This window comes from Mesoplodon mirus, assembly GCF_964341445.2.
Source record: "Mesoplodon mirus genome assembly, chromosome: 4".
Lineage (NCBI taxonomy): Eukaryota > Metazoa > Chordata > Mammalia > Artiodactyla > Ziphiidae > Mesoplodon > Mesoplodon mirus.
Window position 1 is genome coordinate 778554 of NC_138979.1, and position 22923 is coordinate 801476.

General features: G+C 37.1%; 1 protein-coding gene across 6 annotated transcripts in view; it reads right to left on the reverse strand.

The window, feature by feature from the left end:
• The window catches only part of ODAD2 (outer dynein arm docking complex subunit 2), a 240839-nt gene that overhangs the window by 88068 nt on the left and 129848 nt on the right, over nt 1-22923 (reverse strand). For all 6 annotated transcript variants that reach the window (XM_082618220.1, XM_082618221.1, XM_082618223.1 and 3 more), the window contains 2 exons: nt 22354-22596; nt 3831-3945 (listed from right to left, as the gene is read on the reverse strand). In XM_082618220.1, the coding sequence (XP_082474346.1) occupies nt 3831-3945; nt 22354-22596 (358 nt within the window). The remainder of the gene's footprint in view (nt 1-3830; nt 3946-22353; nt 22597-22923) is intronic.

A 22923-nucleotide genomic window follows, 5' to 3' on the forward strand; every position in this document is an offset into this window, starting at 1 on the left:
ATTTAATGTACTCTTTTCAGTTTTCAAAGGCAAATGACATCTTAGGGGAAAATGATACTGTTGAACACTCCTCCTTTCTTGGCTTTGCTTCCTTTCTTGTCTTTCTTGAAATTGCCCTCTCCTGGTGATCTCATCACACGTTGGTCTTCCTCTGTGACTGTTCTTTGTCACTGGTCTTCTCTTGTCGCCCACACCCTCTGCCATTCATCTTTGCTCAAGACTTCAACCACCTCTTACATACTGATGGCTCCCATATCTCCAGTCCAGAATCTGTCCTGACACCCAGATTCATATATTCAAATGACTGGACATCTATACCTGGATGAAAGCAAATCCCCCATCTTTTCCCCAAATTGTGTTCTTCCCATGTTTGGTGAAGGTTACTAACAAGGTTAGCAATTAAGGTTACTTGGTTGTCAAAGTTAAAACACTGAAACAAAAACAAAAATTCATACTCTCTCTCACCTCTTTCTCATAGCCAACATCCAATAACTCACGAATTTCTGATTCTATTTCCCAATCATTTCTTGTATTTGCTCTTCCTCTTCACCCACACTGCCCCATATTAGGTCAAACTCTAATTACCTTCCTCTGAATCATGGTAATAGCCTAATCAATCACCCACTCACACATTTTCTAGTGAGCCAATCTGCTTATGTCTCTTCCTTGTTCAAAACTCTTCAGATGTTCATGTTACCCAAATGAAAATGCATTCAGAAGTTCTTGGTAAGAGAAGTGAACAAGCAGAGATCCTCACGGGTCTGTCCTTCCCTCAGGAGTGGTAGGAAGGGAGCTGAGAAGAGTTCAAAGATGCTGAGTTGGTGGGAGTGGAGAGCAGTGGAAGGCAGGAGAGGTTCAGGAGAAATGGAGCTCTTTATGAGGGCTTGGGTGTAGACTGGCCTTGGGGCCAAGGGCTTAAACACAGACAAGATGGGTTGTTCTTAAAGTCTGAGTGTGGCTCAGTTTGGGTCGCTAGCAAAGGAGACCAGTTGGATATTTGGGACAGAAATCTGGGGCAAGAATAACGAATGTGGAAATGCTGGAATACCTTTTAAAGCCAATAATAGATAAATAGGCAGATTGGGAGTTGAAGTCCATACAAATACAGGACACAGTTTACACGTAATAACAGCACTGACAGAAATGTTATCTATACAAAATGGTATCTCACCAATGATAATATTAAATTCATCATATTTTCAATGAAGATTGACATTTAAACAGTATCTCTACCACCCTTCTCCAGGAAAAGGAAAGACTTTTGGCATGTTTTTACCTATTACCTTCCACTCCCTAACATGCTTTCCGAATCATCTGGTAGTTTAGATTCAGATTGTTACTGTGACAACACCATCTGCTTTCATTTTACTTTATGCCATTACTTTTAAAGAAATTCTTTCTTAATAATCTGACAAAATTTGAAAGCCATATTACCAACACAAATTCATATTTAGCTATAAATTCTAATGATTTATTTGTTCATTATTGTTTCTATAACTCATGTTATTCTCTTCCTTAGAATCTTCTGTTTTGCTGGAAAACACTGTAATTTTTTTTCAAAGAAGACCCCTGGGGGATAACTTTCCTGAGTGCTGACATTTCTAAAGGCTCAATGTCTTTATTCTGTCCTTAGTCTACTCTCACTGGAATGCTAGTTTTGCAGGGTATAGAATTCCAGCATAAAAAGTGTTTCCCTCTAAAGACAGTAAAGGCTTTGTTCCTTTTTCTTTCTTTTTTTTTTTTTTTTGCTGTACGCGGGCCTCTCACTGCTGTGGCCTCTCCCGCTGCGGAGCACAGGCTCCGGACGCGCAGGCCCAGCGGCCATGGCTCACGGGCCCAGCCGCTCCGCGGCACACGGGATCCTCCTGGACCGGGGCACGAACCCGCGTCCCCTGCATCGGCAGGCGGACTCCCAACCACTGTGCCACCAGGGAAGCCCCTGTTCCTTTTTCTTGTAGAATTTATTGTGAATGATGTTAAGCCTAATACTGGTGCGATTCTTACTCTTATGTAACTTTTCCCTTTCCTTTAATTTCTGGAAACACCAAATTTGTATTTGTGTCTAGGCGTAGATAAATTCTTTTTCCCTACTTGGCACTAAATGGATCTTTTCAATCTGAAGACTAGAGTCTTTCTTCAACTCTTCAGCTTACTGAAACCACTCCCTCCCCCTTTAAAATAAAAATGACTGTTTCTTCTTTTCAATTGCTCTCTTTCTTTTTGTGTGCTTGTGATTCCTATTTAGTTTTTACTTTTACTTTACATTTTTAGCTATTTACTAGACCTTATCATCCAGATAATTACGTAGTCATATCCCAGCATCACACATAACCTAGTATTTATCTCTTTTATTAAATTTATCATTTTGTCAACTATATTTTTAATTTCCAAAAGTTCTTTCTTAATCTATGAATATTTCTTTTTTATTCAGGCTTTTTGGGCCTAGTAGTATCCCTTGGGTCATTCTGAGGATATTAATTTTAAAAATTTAATGTTATCTTCTGTTTTTTACATTATCTCTTTCCTCTGAAGTTAGTTCTGCTTATTAATCTTGGCTTGCCTCTGATACCATTAACCTTCCTTAAAGATAATTAAGATCCTTAAAGATATTAAAGATTCCTTAAGGAAGATTAAGGTCTTTCTTAAAGAATATCCTTAAAGATATTCTTTAAGGATGTGTAGCAATCTTTCTCCAGTAGGCTTCTTTCTTGCTGCCTAAATAATATCATTTATATTTTGCATTTAAAAAATTTCTTTGGACCTTATATAATAGGATTATATTTTATGTCTGCTTCTGAAACTTGTTTTTATTTTGCTCAATATGTTTATGTGATGTATCGATATTGATGAACACATTGCTGAAATACATTCATTTTTCACTGCTGCACTGTATGACATGTTATGACTGTACTATCACCCTGTTGTCCATTTTCCTGTAGGTTGACATCTGAGGTGTTTTTATTTTTCCTTTTTTGTTGTTATAAAAAAATGGTTCCATTAACCAGTTTGTAATAAGTCTTTTCTACCATTGCTATATATCACAATTCACTTTTTACAAAAGATTACTTCTAGTCACAAATATTTAGGAAGATAGAGGCATGTTAAATTTATTACAGGAATTAAATGCTTTAAATAGAAATACTTTAGATAAAAATACTCAACAGAGAGAAATATCTCTAGCAACTAGGATCTTAAAGGGAAATCCCTAAACCTATAGGAAAAGAAATTTAAGTGAAGATAACAGAAATGGGCTGAAAAGAGATCCTCAAAGAAAATAATAAAATTTACAAATGAAGAGCTAAAAGACTTCAGAAACTTCCAGTTCACTCTTTTTTCATATAAAAATTTTATCCATAGGTTTTATATCTAGTCTTTATTGACAGATAAGAAAAGTGCGATTCATGAAATCATGTGACTTTTTCAAGGTAACAAAGAACTTAGTGATTTTTCACTGTAGTAATTCAGACAATAAATAACACAGAAGTCATCTTGAGCTTCTGAAAGTAGCAGTAATGCAATTTCTTTTCACCCAAGAGATAAGAACAGTCAACTTTCCTCCCCCTAATTTACCTGGGGTAGTGGTTTTGATTGCACCAGCCATGTAGAACATGGTAATAAGCACTGCCATCTTAGCCCAGTTTCGTTTTACATATCAAAACTGACCAGGAGAAGGTATTGCTCAAAAATTAGTTTGGCACAAACGTTCAGCACATTTTTACCCCAGATAAATCGAACCAAAAAGAAGTGAAAAGCAATTAGCGACCTGTGGTGACATTATTCCATATGGTATTAGAGACTCTAGAATGGACTGATTTGCAGTCTCTTCTCACCTTTGCATTCTGGATGCAGGGACAAAGGGCCCAGGCTGCACTGGCCTTCACGTCTGGATGAGGACTGTTTAGTAGGGACCACAACAGACGAACTCCATCTAAGTGATCAATTATCCTAGTGTGCAACAAAATAACAGAGGCAGAGACTGTAATTAGTACGTGAAAATAAAAATTTAAATGGCCTATCTAGTCACACAATTATAATTATTTTTTCTCCTTTTGACATTTTGCTCAGCTAGTTTTTTTCAAAACTTTAACAACAGCAGGGACATAACATGCTGTTGAGTTGTCAGCTCTCTGATTTCAGTTTTAAACTCGTTGACACAGAAAGCAAGCTCCATGATAGTTACGATTCACATAAACTGAAAATCAAGCCATGTGATTCTTTAATTAGCTGTATACAGACTGTTACCTAAATGTAAAAATACTGGTTTCTTTCATATAGTAACATCTAAATACTTTCCAAGACAAATATTTATGGCTCAAAGCTGTGCAGTTACCTTTTCTATTTGGTCTGTGTTTAACTGACTTACCGTACTGCATGACACAGTTTAACCTCTTCCAGTACTAATCTAGCACTAGGAATTAAAATCAGTACAACACACTGCATCCTTTGTGGGGCACGAATAACACATAACTTGTTTTCCATGTGCTCCCTTCCCAGCAAGACCAACATTGCAGACTGTGTTATAGTTACTTAAACACACTGTAATCAAAATATCTTCTTGACTAGCTGAAAAATGAATTATCACCAGAGTCATCTCCACACCATCTGTCTTCTGTTTATATATCAATCAGTCCAGTGAGCATAACCCTGCATTAAGGTCCATCAAGTACTTGCAGTTGAGACGAAGGTCAAACAAAACTTAATATCCCTTACAAACATGGCTTTGTTCAGAAAGATAAACTCAGAGCATATGAAAAAAGATAAAGAACATCAAAATTCCTTTGATTTTGAACCTCAAGTTGAGTTAAATACATGTAGTACTTAGCCACAGATAGAATAAATACTACTAGCTTGGCACCATTCAAATTTTTTCCTGAAAATTGACATTAAAAAACTACATTTCTTGATTATCTGAGTATGCCAGGAAAAAAAAAGTATTATTCCAAAGGTTCCAAGTTGGATATGTTTTCCATAACCTTATAAAACAGTTGGTAATGCAAATAGCTTATAGTAAGATATAAACTCTCTCTTTAAAAGATCATCTTTAATAAGAAAAAAGCACACTGAGAAAGTATTTTAACCCAAAGTTTAACTAAATAGCTTTCTAAAACTAAAGCTTTCTGTCTGTATCATGCTGAGGGAAAATAAAGTTTTATTTCTTAATTTATAGAAACTATAAAGAAAGATACTGAATACACTGTACTTCACAATGAAGGAATTACTTTGCAAACTTAAAAAAGCTCACTGGTTCACATACGCCACTGAAAATGTACCTAGTGGAGATCCTTGGGTCTCTAGTTTTTCACAGGCAATTTCACAAAGGACAGTAGTGAATGTCAATCCACCCTCCTCTCTCTCTAATGTAGCAGTAATAGTTGTATTAGGAATACTGATCCATACAATGAGGGACATAGCTTGTCATCAGAGTGGAAGTCACCTGGCTGGCACACATTTTCAGTGAAAAAGAGGCATAATTCAACTCTGGATCCCCCCAGGAAAAATCTCACAATTAGCAATAAAAATTCACCATTCCTTCTAAAACCACATATACTGTCCTCGACCGTCACCCCAAACCCTAGGCAATTCATCAGCTGCTTAGTTACAACAGATGAGGACTGTGACCCCATTACAGATGTCTTAAAAGACAGCACAGTACAGAGTAATTACCTCAGATGAGAAAAACATTAAAAAAAAACATTTGCAAACACAGGAACTAACGAAGTCATGGGTAGCAAACTTCAGTGTTTAATTTTGTCCCTCCATCTCCCTCATCCTCTGTATCGAGTCATATGCTGTGGATTTTCTTCAAATAACTCAAGTATCTCCCACTACTTCTCTGTTCTCCCTGCCAGCATCCTAATCCTGGTCTCTACTACCTCATATCAGGATTGCTACAGTAGTTGCCTAACTTGGTTTTATGTCTCCAGTTTCTCTCAATTCCAATCCATCCCATAAATCCCTGGGAAATTAATCTTGCTGAAGGAGTTCTGAGAGCTTCTGCAGTATCTCCTTGCCAGCAGGGCCCCGGGGATATTCATTCTGTCCATCACACCACCCAGCACGTTCAGTCAATGCTTGGTGAACAGTTCACAACTGAGCGGTCGCTCCCAGGAGACAGTCTCTGACAGCCTCCCGCTGCCTGCACGGTATTCACACCCCAGTTCCTGAATTCAGTATTTAACATTTCCAATGAGCTGGTTTATTCCTCCAAACTCCCTACATTCAGGTGTTTGCTCATAAAACTCTTTGGCCATCTACTAAACACTAAGTGCTAAGCATACGGAAGTAACAGATACAGTCAATTCTTATTACTCAGGGTAGTTCGCTGTATAAAGTCACTGAAAACAGTGAATTGGTAGATACCAAATCACTGCTCCTGGGGGAATATAAAGTTTTGTTCCTAAGAGCCTCTGGTGAGAATATTTTCGTTAACTGATCAATACATAATCTTGTTTTATGTGTGTTTCTGTTTAAAGACACCTTACTTAATACACATTGTTGATTCATTCATTAACACATTCATTAACACTGAACCCACGGGCAATCCAATACACACATTTTCTCCGTAAGGCACATCACAGCCCTCTTGCATTTTGGCACCATGCTTGGGGGCCATTTTAAACGGGAAGATCACTAGCTCAAAGGACGAAAATGCGAAAAACGTGGCACTAAATCTGTGAAGATGACACTTGTTTACAAAATGGGAGCGGAAACAAGAAGGCAGAGTGTGGTCCTGTTCAACCCCAGCTGGAAACACGTGCACCAGGCAACTCAAATTTTTCTTGGCTCCACACGTGTCCGTGAATAACTGCAAAAGTGCTATAAGGATTAACGGGGGATTACAAATACATGTTAGCAAGGATGTGAATACACAAATACAGAATCTGCAGATAGTGAGGATTTTAATTGTCCTTTAGGAAACTGCAGTCTAGCGAGTGTGTTAAAGAGACCATAATAATCTATTCTGGTAAATGCTATAATACATGCGGGCATGGGGTTCCATGTGAACACAGAGGGGAGACACTGTTAACTCACAAGCCACAGAAATTCTCCCAGGACTAAGCCTTTGCCCTGCCATCTCCATCTTTTGCTGCAACAATCCACACTTTAAGGTCTACCATAAGACCTCTCCCCAAGTCCTCTGGCTTCTCCCTCCTCTGAGATTCTTTTGAGTTTTGCTGCCCTCGTTTCTAGCACTCATAACACACTGCTTTGCATTGTAGGCAGGTGCGTATGCTTCTTATCTCCCCAAGTACGGTGTAATCTCCTTGACAGCAGGAATCTGCTATTGCCCGCCATGCTCAGGGCAGCTCCCGCAGACGGTGAGGATTGGTTAAATGGACCTGAAACAAGACAGCCTTTGCCTACTCCTTTTTTGATGAATCAAAAATCTCTCCCAAAGAGATAGCTAGTGGGAAGCAGCCGCATAACACAGGGAGATCAGCTCGGTGCTTTGTGACCACCTGGAGGGGTGGGATAGGGAGGGTGGGAGGGAGGGAGACGCAAGAGGGAAGAGATATGGGAACACATGTATATGTATAACTGATTCACTTTGTTATAAAGCAGAAACTAACACACCATTGTAAAGCAATTCTACTCCAATAAAGATGTAAAAAAAAACCTAAAAAAAAAAAAAATCTCTCCCAACACAAATACATTCATTTTTAACCTCATACTTGGAAAGTGCATGTTCAAATTCAAAATCTAACCAGTAAACTTTTACTTGGAGTTGCCTCTAAGTTGAAAGTGCATTTTCATAGATCTTCTTTACAACTTTATTGCTTTTTGAATATACAATGCTGGGCTTGTAGGTGGTATTCATTACATCACTGCCCATGTTCAATGGGTCTATCTCCTTTTGTATAGTTCTTTAATTTGATTAGAATCTTGCTCTGAATTCACTTCCAGCAGTATGTTAACTCTTCCTGTTTTTATTGTCAATAGAATTTTACATTAATACTTTGATATTATAAAAACAAAACTGAACTATATGTTTCCAAAATCTTCAACTTTATTCATAGAAATCAAACTGTGTGGCTGACAAAATAACAGTTCTTGAAAGATGACTACATATTCATATTCTGGCTCTTAAAAACAAACAAACAAAAAAGACACAGCTGCTTGTTATGGTTCTCAGTGTCTTTTGTTCTATTAACTCTTGTCAGGATTGTTAGCAAGTCTGGCTGGCTGGCCTGCCCACTGAGGCCACATATATGAACAAATGTGAACAGTTTGCACCCACATAGCCAGCATGGCTGAGGTTGCAGAGTTTCTTTCTGGCAATGCCAATATATCTATTTTGAAACCATAATTCTGCATCTTTTCTAAAAATTTCACGATATTTGCTGAAAATTATGCTGATAAATACTATATAGCTCAGCCTAAATGTGGTTATAGCCTCAAGGAACATGATGTTCTCAAGCCACATTATAAGATGCAACTGAAATCTATAGGTTTTAAAACCAAGTTGGCAATTCCACAAAAATGGAAACATAAATGGATGTCAGAATTAATGATTGCTGTGAAAAACTATGATTAGAAAAGAATTTTACATTTTCATTAAAATTCTCAGAGTTTTAATGTTTATATCTCTGTGTATTCTTTTAAAGAGGCTATGGGAGACCAAATTGGGAGAAAAGATGTGAATGTAGCAGTCTCTGGAAATGCATGTCAAGTGTGTCCCAGAATTCCTTGGCTTTGGTAGAGTAGAAGGATAGTCTATCCTTTTATAGTTGTGCAAGCACTATAACAGAAAAGCTTTCAAAACTTATTCATTCATACATACAGTTATTCATTCATACGAAAAGTTATGCATTCACAGAATAATATTAAGAGAGCCCAACAATTTTTGAGGTCCAGCTCATATTCAAATATTCCCATTTCTTTGCAAAACTTTCTTTAGAGCTTTTTAAAAAACAAACAAAACCTAGATTCAAAAGGGATCATACTCTGTATTTTTGATATATCTTTTTAGTCTCTTTTAATCTAGAACATTTTTATGACACTGACTCTTTTAAGAGATCAGGACTGTTGTAGAAAGTCCCACAGTTTGAGTTTGGCTGACTGCTTCCTCAAGGTGTCGTCTGACTTTCCCCTCTTTTCTCTGTACAGACCTTCCTTGACTTATCCATGTGGCTGCGTCCTAATAAACCCAGCACGAGTGGAAAACACATTTAACACACCTAAGCTACCGACCATCACAGCTTAGCCCAGCCGACCTGAAACATGCTCAAAACACTTACATTGGCCTATAGCTGGGCAGAATCATCTAACACACAGCCTATTTTATAATAAAGGGCTGAATATCTCTTGTAATGTATTGACTACTGTACTGAAAGTGAAAACCAGAATGGCTGATGGGTACAGAATGGTTGTGAGTGTTTGCATTGTTTACCCTCCTGATCACATGGCTGACTGGGGGCTGCAGATCACTGCCACCGCCCAGCATCATGAGAGAGTATTGGACTGCATATCCTACTAGAATTAAAACAGACCCAAATAAATGGAGATATACACCATATTAGTAGACTGGCGATCTCAATATTGTTAAGATTTCTACTCTTTCTAAATTGATCTTAATTGATTCTTAACAATTATTAAAATTCCATAAAGCTTTAAGAAAAGATTTAGACAAGATGACTCTAAAATTTATATATAAATGCAAAACATCTAAGATAGCCCAAAGCATCTTAAAAAGTTGGAGGACTTAACACTCTTATTACAAAGCTATAGTAATCAAGATGGTGTGGGACTGACATGAGGACAGAAAAATAGATCAATGGAAAAAGGAGTTCTGAAATAGATCTGCTAATATACCGTCAACTGAATTTCAACCAAGGGACCAAGCTAATCAACTGAGAAAGTGTTTTCAATAAATGATGCTAGATCAATTGAATATCATATGAAAAAATTAACTTGGACTCCCCTTTCCACACCACACTTAGAAACTAGTTTGAGGTATATCATATAATACACTAGCCATGAAAGTAAAATTGATAACTTTAACTTCATCAAATTAAAACTTTCTGCTGAAAAGACAGCCTTAATACTGACTGGGAAAAATCATTCCACAGCACATAAATCGAACAATGGATTTGTATCCAGAATATGTGAAGAACTTCTTCAAATTGCCAAAAAAGATAAACAATCCAAATTTAAAATGGACAAAAAACTTGAATAGACTACAAAATAACATATATACACATGAAATAAGCACATGGAAAGTTATTCAACATCATTAGTTATCAGGGGAATGCAAATGAAATCTACAATGACATACACTTTTACTGTTAGAAGGGCTAAATTAAAAAAAAAAAGAGCAACATTAAATGCTGGCACCAATGGGAATGTAAAATTGTACAACCACTTTTGTATACTATTTGGATGTTTCTAATAAAGTTAAACTTCTACCCTATGACTCAGAAATTCCAATCCCAAAACAGGGCAAAACTAATCTATAGTGATGGAAATCAGAAAGTGGTTGCTTGGGGTGGGAGTGGGGATTGACTGGAAAATAGCATGAGTGCACTTTCTTGGGTGAAGGACATGTTTTATATCTTCTTTTGGCTGGTGGTTATATGAGTGTATACAATTGCTAAAACGCATCAAACTGAGCAATTAAGTGTTAAAATAACCTATAATTTTGAAGAAAAAATTCAGACAAAAACCAACACATATTATATGCTTCCACTTGTTTCCAAATAGAAATAAAACTATTTAGGGAGGCATTCTCAAATATAAAATGATGAAAACAGAGTAAGATATGAATTACCATAAAAGGCAAGAGAGGGGCTCTCCCCAGACTGCAGGGCAGTGGGCACTGGGGGGCCGTGATAGGACAGGCAGCCCGGGTGTTTGTAGGGTGATGATGGTATTCTGCTTCTTGGCTTGGGTGGCAGGTACATGAGTCCTCCCTTTTTAAGGATTCACTAATGTGTACGTTTACATCATGCACCTTCCTTTATGTATATTATATTTCACAAATTAAAAGTTTTAAAAATGTATTTTAACTTCATTATAAACACACACACATACTCTCACACACAGGATATAGTACTGAAAAGCCAATTCATTCAGCTATGGAACTAAGCACACATCGCAACTGGATGGATGGGATATATAATGTGGATAAATAAAATCCAAATAATCCTCAAATTAAACATCCCCAGAGCTTGTTTTAAAATGAGAAAACTAAGATTCAGAAGATTAAATTATTCACATAATTAATTTTCATTTGGCATTTCAGTATCTCAGTTAAATCCATACGCTTTTAAAAGTATACAGATGAAAAACAAAAACAAAAAAATGTAAAAGGAAGGAATAATGCTCTTATTGATACAAACATATAAAACACATATTCTATTTTATATCTTGCATAAACCCTAAAATGTCACAAGGACTGGTTTTGTGGTAAATGAAATTTCCGGGCAGCCACAAAGAGATTAAATCTCTTTTGTATGCAAACAAGCATAGCTTTATTTTTTCCCCCTTTTTAAAAAGAACAAATAAACCCAATGTAAAAAAAACTATGTAAATGCAACATAATTATGTTTAAACCACAGAAGACAGGAAATTTAGAGTTACAGATTCCATGGTAAGTTTTAATTCTATCCTTGTGTATATGTTTTATAAAAGAGTCTTTCATTACATGATCACATAACACTGGACTATGTAACAATCAGTTCAGCAAATGTTTGTTTTACAATGTGTGGAAGGAAAATATTTTACAGGATAAATTGTAGGAAATTAGTATATTATTTAGGTAAACTGCCATGTAAAACTTTTTAGAATCATGGGCATTTACAGAATATTAATAGAAACATTTTTTCTTGATTATTTTCTAAAGAACATGAAATTTAACTCTTTTGTAGTCAGGCACTTATATCTGAAAGCTGACCTTTAGGTTTAAGGTTATTCTGAAGTAATGAAAAACTTAGGACATTAGAATTTTAGCATGTTTTGAATCATGCATGCCAGGAATTTTGTATTAAAGGCACAGAAGAGACTGAAATAAATCATGAGGATCTACAAGTTCCTAAAAAGTCTGAAAAACAGCCCTTATTATCACTATTGGCATTTGCTAGGGTTCCTGACAACTCATATATCTGAAATTTGACTTTTTCAAAAGGAAAAGAAAAGCATTTATCCTGATTTTCCTGTATTAACTATATTTCAGGTTAACCAAATGGTTAGCAATCAACTCTAAGATAAACCTAGTAAAAGTATTAGATTATAAAGGTAAAGAAAAAATTCTCATGCCCTCCAAATGAAAAGATCAAATAACTCACAAAGAAACATGAATTCGACTAACATCAGACTTTTCCCAAAAAAGGTATGAAGTAAGACAACAATGGAGCAGCATTTTTTTAATTCAAGAAAGAAAGTGGGAACCAAGAATTTTATATCTAGTAAAGCTGTCCTCTGAGTATTTATAGGAAAATAGCTTCACTAGATATAAACATGTGCTTCTGCACAGCAAAAGAAACAATCAACAAAATGAAAAGGCAATCTATGGAACAGGAGAAAATATATGCAAGCCATACATCTGATACGAAGTTAATATTCAAAATACATAAGGAATTCATACAACTCAATGGCAAAATAAATAAATAAATAACTCAATTTAAAAATGGGCAAAGGAACTGAACAGACATTTCTCCAAAGAAGACATGCAAATGGCCAACAGGTATATGAAAAAAATGCTCAAAAGCACAAATCATCAGGGAAATCCAAATCAAAACTACAGTGAGATATTGCCTTACTCCTCATTGGAAAGGCTGTTATTGAAAAGACAAGAGATAAAAAATATTTGCAAGAAGTGGAGAAAAGGAAATCCTTGCACACTGTTGGTGGGAGTGTAAATTGGTATAGTCATTATGGAAAACAGTATGGAGGTTCCTCAAAAAGTTGAAAATATAACTATCATTTGAGCTAGCAATCCCATTTTTATGGGTATATATCCAAAGGAAATGAATTCAGTAGCTAGAAAAGATATCTGTGCTCTTATGTTTATTACAGAATTATTTACAATAGCCAAGATATGGAAACAACCTAAGTATCCATTGACAGATGAATGGATAAAGAAGTTGTGGTATATTTATACAATGAAATATTATTCAGCCTTAAAACAGAAAGAAATCCTGCCATTTGTAACATGGGTGAACTTGAAAGACATCATGCTAAATGAAATAAGCCAGACACAGAAAGTCAAATATTGCGTGAAATCACTTACATGTAGAGTCTAAAACAGTTGAACTTAGAGAAACAGTGACTCGAATGGTGAAGGGGCTGGGAGTGGAGGAGATGGGAAGATGCTGGTCAAAGGGTACGAAGTTTCAGTTATAAGATGGATAAGCTGCAGAGACCTAGTGCCCAGCATGGTGACTGTATTAATAATAATGTATTGTATACTTGAAATTTGCTAACAGAGTAGATTTTAAGTGTGTTTGCCATACACCAAAAAAATAAAGTATCTTTGTGAGATGAGGTTGATTAGCTTGGTTGTTGTAATCATCCCACAAAGTATACTTATATCAGAACACCATGTCATACACCTTAAATATACATAATGTTTAAATTTGTCAATTATACCTATATAAAGCTGAAAAAAAGAAAGGTACTTTAAACATATAAAAACTTAGGGAATTCTGTACCCATGAGCCCTTTTTGAAGATTCTACTAGGGGATGAGCTCCAAAAATTAAACTATGACTGTAAAACTGCAGCAAAAACTGATAATAAGTATATGTGTATATCTGTTTGTTGGTCTAAGATTCAAACAGGGGCAGGGTCAAGGGTAGAATAATAATGTTCAAATTTTACATGTTATAACAAAGTAGAAACAATGCACTTTACAGTGGAGAGGATAAGGAAGAGGGAAAGAGAAAAATGAAATAAGCCCACTGATTACTGTATAGACAATGGGTGGGAGTTAAAAGATACCAGCAAGAACTGAGAAACTAAATATCAAATAACTACATAACAGAAAGGAGAAAGCAAGCATTAGAAAAATGTACAGGTACAAAGACAGTGACTAGAATGAAACAAAAATGTAAACTTTTCTAAATAACACCAAAAAAAATTAAAGAGCAAAGATTACAAATCTTACAGAGAAGAGCAAATATAAAAGAATATGAATAATTATAAAATATTATGACATTGTTGAGACCAAACATCAATGAGTGTGAATGGGTTTAGCTCACTTATTAAAAATATTTTTAGCTTGGCACACAAAGCAAGACCCATCTATATACTGTATGAAAGGGCACACCTAAAAGAAAGTGGTTCAACAAAGACTAAAAATAAAAGGTAGACCAAGATATTCCAGGAAAATGGAAAAAATATGAAAGCAGGGGTAAAGATCCTTATATCAAAGTAGAAATATCAAGCCAAAACTCATTAAACGTGACAAAGAAGAGCTCTTGAAAAATTAAAATCCACAATGCACAATGATTAGAAACATTTATGCACCCAGTAATATAGTGCCTGCCTTTAAGAAGCAAAAACTACATGAGTTGTAAGAAGACATAGGTAGAAGCGCACTAATAATTTTAATACACCATTTTCAGTATGAGACAGATCAAATGCATGAAAAATAGTAAGTAGAGATAGAAGACTTACATAACTTAATAAAACAGATCTTAAGAATATACATCAGGACTTTCCTGGTGGCGCAGTGGTGAAGAATCCACCTGCCAGTGCAGGGGACACGGGTTCAAGCCCTGGTCCGGGAAGGCCCCACATGCCGCAGAGCAACTAAGCCCGTGTGCCACAACTACTGAGCCTGCGCTCTAGAGCCCACGAGCCACAACTACTGAGCCCATGTGCCACAGCTACTGAAGCCCTCACGCCTACAGCCTGTGCTCTGCAACAAGAGAAGTCACTGCAATGAGAAGGCCACGCACCGCAATGAAGAGTAGCCCCTGCTCGCCACAACTAGAGAAAGCCCATGTGCAGCAATGAAGACCCAACACAGCCAGAAAAAGAAAGAAATTTATTTAAAAAAATATATATATATATACATGAAACTCTACACTCTGTTGAAAGAGGATACATCTTCACCCCAAGCACCTATAGATGCTTTGTAAAAATTCATCATATATTGAGTCATAAAGAAAACACCAGTGAGTTCCATAAAAAGTGGAAATAAAACACTGACTAAACTGCAACATAGTAAGAAATATCTAACAAAAACAGAAAATAAAAAGGTTCCTCTTTGTGGAATTAAAAAAAAAATTCTATTAAACAACACCTGGCCTAAAGGGAAAATATAAACTGAAATTAAAGAACTTCTTAAAGATAATGATAATGAAATCACTATGTATCAGAATGTACAAGGGACATTTAAAGAAGTGTCAAAGAAAAACTCATAGGACAAAATATCTTTATTATTAAAAAAAGAGGGAATTCCCAGGCAGTCCAGTGGTTAGGACTCCATGCTTCCACTGCAGGGGGCCCGGGTTCGATCCCTGGTCAGGGAATTAGGATCCCACAAGCTACATGGCACAGCCAAAAAAAGAAAGAAAAAAAAAAAGAAAGAAAAAAAAAAGAATAAAAATAAATATCTTCTCAGTTCAAAAAAATTAGAAAAATAGTTACAAAATAACCCCAAAAAAGGCAACATGGAATAAATATAAAAGAAATTTATGAGGTAGAGAATAAAAGAACAGTATATCTAATTAATAAAATTTTTTCAGAAAAAAATCAAAATAGAGAAACTATACTAGATAACTTGATCATGGAAAAAACAGGAGAAAGCTCACATACACAAATATAAAATGACAAGTGGAAAACAACCATTGAAACGAGACAAAATTTAAAAATCATAAGACATTGTTTTGCAGATCATTATTTAAATAAATTTGATGACCTAAATGAAATTGATCATTTTATAAGGAAATGCAGATTGCCAAAACTGACCCCATTAGAGTAGAATGCATAAATAGATTAGTTTCATAGAAGAACTAGAGAAAACCAGTAAAGAACTAACAGAACACACACACACAGAGTAGGCCCAGATGACTGCACAGTATAATTCTATCAAAACTTTAAAGCCTAGATGGTCCTACTGCTCAATAAATTATTCCACAGTATTGAAATGAAAGAAAACTTCCTAATTCCTTTCGTGAAGCAGGTATAACATTGATACCTAAATCTGATAAAGATAGTTGTAAAAAAAAAAAAAAGCAAGGAAGGAAAAGAAAACTACAGACCAATATAATTCAAGGATATCATTACAAAACTACTAAATAAGATTAGCAAACAGAATCCTGCACCACATTAAGAAAATAGTACATCATGACCAAGTGAAACTTGTTCCCAGAATGCAAGGTTGGTCCAGTGTTTGGAAACCCATTAATATTATGCAACATATTGATAGATATAAGGGAAAAAATCATAATGGAGTATACGGAGCATAATCTCCATAAATGCTTAAAGAGAGATTTGACAAAATTCAATACCTATTTCTGATTTTAAAAACACTCTTTAAAAATAGAAATTGAGAGATTTTTTAAAGTATGATAAAACATATATACTTTAGTCCTCAAGACGTTATTTTACATAATAGAACAGCACTAGAGGCATTTCTACTAAAATCAGGAACAAGGCAAAGAAGCTATCTCCACTACTATTCAACACTGCAGTAGGGAATTAGCTAATGAAATCAGACACGAGAAATCAATCTAAAGAATAAGAATTTATAAAGAAGAAATAAAACTTTCTTGGGAATATCCTGGAGCAGAGTTCAGCAATTTTTTGGGTAAAGGGCCAGGTAGTAAGTATGTCTTTGTGGGTTATTTGGTCTCTGTAGCAACTATCAACTCTGCCACTGTAACACAAAAGCCACCAAAGACAATATATAAATCAATGAGTGTGAGTATGTTCCAATAAAACCTTATTTACAAAAACAGGATTTGGCCCATGTGCTGTAGTCTGTCAACAACTGTGCTAGAGAATCAACAATAAAGTGAACTCAAACAATAAGAGAATTCCATTAGGTAGCAGCATAGAGAATTAATATACAAAATTCAATAGTGTTCATAGAGACAATCAACTGAAGCACATAATGGCAGTAAAAAAACATTTATACCACCAGCGAGGAAGATTAAATACTTAGGAATGAACTGAACAAAAATGCACGAAATCCACATACAACAATCTTCAAATTAAAAAAACTAGACTTCAACAAATGAAAAGTTTCTATAATTTCACTGTGGTTATGTAGGGTGTTAAGGGAAGCTGGGTGAAGGGTATATGGGAACTCTCTGTCCCGTGCACTCTATACTTTTGCAACTTTTCTGTAAGTCTTACGCTGTTTCAAAATAAAAGTTAAGTTGGTGGGAATGTAAATTGGTGCAGCCACTGTGGAGAACAGGATGGAGGTTCCTTAGAAAACTAAAAATAGAGCTAGCATATGATCCAGCAATTCCACTCCTGGGTATACACCCAGAGAAAACTCTAATTTGAAAAGATACATGCACCCCTATGTTCATAGTAGCACTATTTACAATAGCCAGGACATGGAAGCAACCTAAATATCCATCAATGGATGAATAGATAAAGAAGATGTGGTACATGTATACGATGGACTGCTACTCAGCCATAAAAAAGAATGAAATCATGCCATTTGCAGCAACATGGATGGACCTAGACATTGTCATACTGAGTGAAGTAAGTCAGACAAAGACAAACATCATATGATATTGCTTATATGTGGAATCTAAAAAAAATGATACAAATGAACTTATATTTACAAAACAGAAACAGTCTCACAGACTTAGAGAACAAACTTGTGATTACCAAAGGGGAAAGGAGGGGAGGGATAAATTAGGAGTTTGGGATTAACATCCACACACGACTACATATAAAACAGATCATCAGCAAGGACCTACTGTACAGCACAGGGAACTATACTCGATATTTTGTAATAACCTATATGGGAAAAGAATCTGGAAAAGAATATACATATATGACTCACTTTGCTGTACACCTGAAACTAACACAACATTGTAAATCAATGATACTTCAATTAAAAATAAAAATTAAAAAAATTTTAAAAGAAAGTAAAGATCCTGAGGTGTGGAAAAGAAATTCTAGATATTTAAGTTTTCAGCATCAATACTTTTTAATTGTTTGAAATGTTATAGTATTTTATGAGAAAGTGACACTCCTCAAAACACAAGCGTTAACTGTTTTTTGCAATGTTGATGTGATTTTTATATACTTGAAGGCCAAATTACCTCCAGATGAATTCTGTACGTATCAAAATAGACATTAAAAAGTCAACAAGAAAAGAAAATTCAGCATGAATAAATCTACTTTTTCATGAACCTACTACGTTGGGATACCTGTTGCTCCATGTTAGTTCCTCAGGAAGGGTATAATTAATATGAAACTGTTTATACTGAGTCTTTAAAAGCAGTAGTCTGGGCTTCCTTGGTGGCGCAGTGGTTGAGAGTCCGCCTGCCGATGCAGGGGACATGGGTTCGTATCCCGGTCCGGGAAGATCCCACATGCTGCGGAGTGGCTGGGCCCGTGAGCCATGGCCGCTGAGCCTGCGCGTCTGGAGCCTGTGCTCCTCAACGGGAGAGGCCACAGCAGTGAGAGGCCCGCAGACCGCCAAAAAAAAAAAAAAAAAAAAAAAAAGCAGTAGTCTGATGTACTGAGAAAAGTCAGTAGAGTTTTATGAAATCATTGTTGTCTTAAAAATCATTTTTGGGGGGCTTCCCTGGTGGCGCAGTGGTTGAGAGTCTGCCTGCCAATGCAGGGGACGCGGGTTCGTGCCCCGGTCCGGGAAGATCCCACATGCCGCGGAGTGGCTGGGCCCGTGAGCCATGGCCGCTGAGCCTGTGCGTCCGGAGCCTGTGCTCCACAACGGGAGAGGCCACAACAGTGAGAGGCCCACGTGCCGCAAAAAAAAAAAAAAAAAAAAAAAATCATTTTTGACTCAGTAGCCAAACTGTTATTATTACGATGTTTCTTATTCTCACTGAGAAACAGATACAGGAAGAAAACTGTGCATACGAGCACACGGAGTTAATAAAACTCTGCTCTGAGTCTGTATGTTCATCCTCACATGCAACCTACATTTTAGCCATAGCCACAGACATATCATTAAAACGTAACACTGCTAATCATTAAAACAAGTTCCTAACCTATGAATTATTGAAGCCTTACACAAGGCAAAGTTATTTCTCATTTCCTTACCATTTAACTTAAAAGCCTGAAGACTCAATAAATCCTGCAAATCTAGCAATAATAGCCACGTCTGATATATGATGCCAAATGGAATGCTGTTTGGATTCCTACCAACCTCAAAACACTGTTTGCTAAAACTGACTTTGTTTCTAAAACCATCTGTGGGAAAACCATATTCGCAAGTACAAAAGGGATCATCAACCTCCGTGTTACACAAGAAAGAACAGTTTAGTCTTCATCTTATGAGGCTTTGTCATAGAATTTGACACTTTTGATCACTTTCTCTCCTTAAACACTGTCTTCCCTTTGTTTCTTCAGTAACTCACTCTTCTGGCTTCCCTCACAACTCTGGCTGTTCCTTCTGCATTTCTTTATAGGCACCTCTTCTCTGGTCCATTCATTCTCCTTAAAAGATTGGATGCAATAGAATTCCGTTTTTGTCCTTCTCTTTTCCCTTTCTTTCTCTTCCTCACAATCTCACATATATTCATCACTTAAGTTACCAAATACTCGTAATGCTATATGCCCAGCCCACACTCTATCCTAAGCTTTAGACATGAATGAATATCCAATTGACTAGTTGCCATCACCACAGAGATGTCCCATGAGAACCTCAACGTGTACCCAACGTAACTGAACTCATCATTCATTTAGTGTACAATAAATGTTTGCTGAGTGCCTACCCTGAGCCTGGGACTGGGTTAGACAATGAATATATCATGACGAACAAACTGACTTTGTTTCTCCCCTAGTGAAGTTCATTCTGCCTTCACCAGTCCTCCAGCTATCATCTTCCCTATAACAGCAAGTACTACAATTATCCATCTAGCCACCCAAGTCAGAAAGCTAAATATCACTCATGACTCCCCCCACTTCTTCACAACTCGTGTTCATTCACTCACCTGGTCTTATCCATTCTCTCCCTTTATTTCTCTTTACTCTGTCATTTTTTTGTTCTTTGTATAATATATTCCACAGGCTTAGTTTAAACCACCTTTACCTCTGGCCGGCAGTGATCTCCTAAACAAGCTTCTCTGTTTCAGGTTATGCTTAAAACCCTTTAAAAACCTTCAATTGACTTTAAAGCAAAATTCAAATTTAGCATGATGCACAAAGGCCTGAATTATAATTGCCTACTGACATGCCTGTGCCACACCCTCAAAGCTCCTTGACTGCAGCTGAGAGGACCCCATTTAGGGTCCTCTTGTTCTCGATTTATAGCAAGTTAAATAACATGATTAATTTGATATAAGAGAAACACAGGGGACTTCCCTGGTGGCACAGTGGTTAAGAATCTGCCTGCCAATGCAGGGGACACGGGTTCGAGCCCTGGTCCAGGAAGATCCCACATGCCACCGAGCAACTAGGCCCGCGCGCCACAACTACTGAGCCTGCGCTCTAGAGCTCATGAGCCACAACTACTGAGCCCATGTGCCACAACTACTGAAGCCCGTGTGCCTAGAGCCTGTGTTCCGCAACAAGAGAAGCCACTGCAATGAGAAGCCCACGCACCACAATGAAGAATAGCCCCTGCTCACTGCAACTAGAAAGCCCGTGTGCAGCAAAAAAGACCCAACACAGCCAAAAATTAATTAATTATTTTAGAAAAGAGAGAAACACAGAATGAAGGGACTCATCCAAAAATTAATTAATTATTTTAGAAAAGAGAGAAACACAGAATGAAGGGACTCATCTATAGATGAGTACAGATACTGGACCCTCTGACTTTTTTTTGTATTTATGTATCATTGGTTTAAATTGTTATTCATTAAAGCTATTGCTATGTGAACGACACTAGCCAACATTTACCTAGCACTATCATGTATCGAGCATTTTACATATATTAATTCACTCAATCATTACAACAATCCAGTGAGATTGGTACCATGACTGTCCCCATTTTATATATTTGGTAGCCAAGGCACCAAGTAGTTTAATGATTTCCTGAAGGAAACATAGTTGGTAAGTGGTGAGACTGGCATTCCAGGCAATGGTTCCAGAATCTATACTCTTAACCATTATGCACTACTGTTCAGAATAAAATGATATTGTGCAAGGTACTAAACAAGAACTTTAATTTTTTTAAAGATGATACTTTTTTTTTTTTTTTTTTTTTTTTTTTTTTGCGGTACGCGGGCCTCTCTCACCGTTGTGGCCTCTCCCATTGCATAGCACAGGCTCCGGACGCGCAGGCTCAGCGGCCATGGCTCACGGGCCCAGCCACTCCGCGGCATGTGGGATCTTCCCGGACCGGGGCACGAACCTGTGTCCCCTGCATCGGCAGGCGGACTCTCAACCACTGTGCCACCAGGGAAGCCCAAAGATGATACATATTCATCATACAAATTGTATAGAAAATACAAAAAAGAAAGTAGAAAATATCCCAAATCCTACCATCCAGAAATAATAATTGTTAACAGCTAATATAAATTATTCTAGATATCTCTTTATGCCTACAGCTAGATAAAAGGATGTATGGATAGGTAAGAGAGATCGATAAATGGGACTTCCCTGGTGGTCCGGTGGGTAAGACTCCATGCTCCCAATGCAAGGGACCCAGGTTCAATCCCTGGTCAGGGAACTAGATCCCTCATGCATGCTGCAACTAAGAAGCCCGTGTGCTGCGACTAAAAATCTCACACGCTGCAACAGAGATCCCGTGTGCCACAACTAAGACCCAGTGCAGCCAAAATAAATAGATAAATATTTTTTTAAAAAGAGAGAGATAGATATAGATAGATAAATGGATGGATGGATGGATGGATGGATGGATAGATAAAATTATGTTTTAAATACTATCTATTGATTTATTTATTGCAAGGTAAAATTTGCACACCTACTCATCCACCCTTCACTTTGTCAGTTGTATTATTATATTATTGTTATCAATATCTATAAAGTATAGATGATTCCCCTGATGATAATTCCCCCACTGTTTTGATTGATTACTGGCTATTTTAATCAAAACCCTCCAGCTCACCCGAGGGAACAATGTGCCTCTGTAATTCATGATTTGGTCACCCTGTGTTATTTATATGTAGGCACATTTCACTCTTCCGTCACTTGTGCACACCAGTTCTAAGAGATGACACCATTCCGTACTCTCCAGTGTCCCCCTAACCCTCCCAAATAAAAGCTTTCAGCCTTCAGGGCCACTTACATCATACTCTCGGGCTCTACTGCACAAGCACCGACCGCTTTTGTGACGTTGACAAGTAGAGCTCGGTTTCTTCCCACGAGGAGGTCCACGAGTGGCTGGATGCCACCACGTTTGCGGACGGTGACTCTGCCCTCAGGCTCTCGGCAACACTCTCCCAACGCACCAGCTGCGTTCACGAGCACTTCTTCCGGCTGGTCAGTTAAAAGTCCCACCAAGGCTTCAATGGCTTTGTATTCCCGAAATCTAAGTTCACCACAAGCAGAAGAGGGTGGGAAGGAAGGGAAAGAGGCGAACAGCATTATTTTGGGTATAAAGTTAGCTGATAATAATGTTAGTGATAATACTGGTAGTTAAAATCTACTAAATGCTGACTGTATGCTCATTCCATCTTTATAGCCACCCTGTGATATGGATGCTGTTACAACCCTGTTGTCAAAAGGCTAATCTGAACCTTGGTAAACAGTGAAGTCAACATCCACACCCGACCTTCTGTGCCCTTAAGTGCTACACTGTACAACCCCTAAGACACTACAACTGCTTCCAGATCTGAGCGTCGACAATCCCACTGTG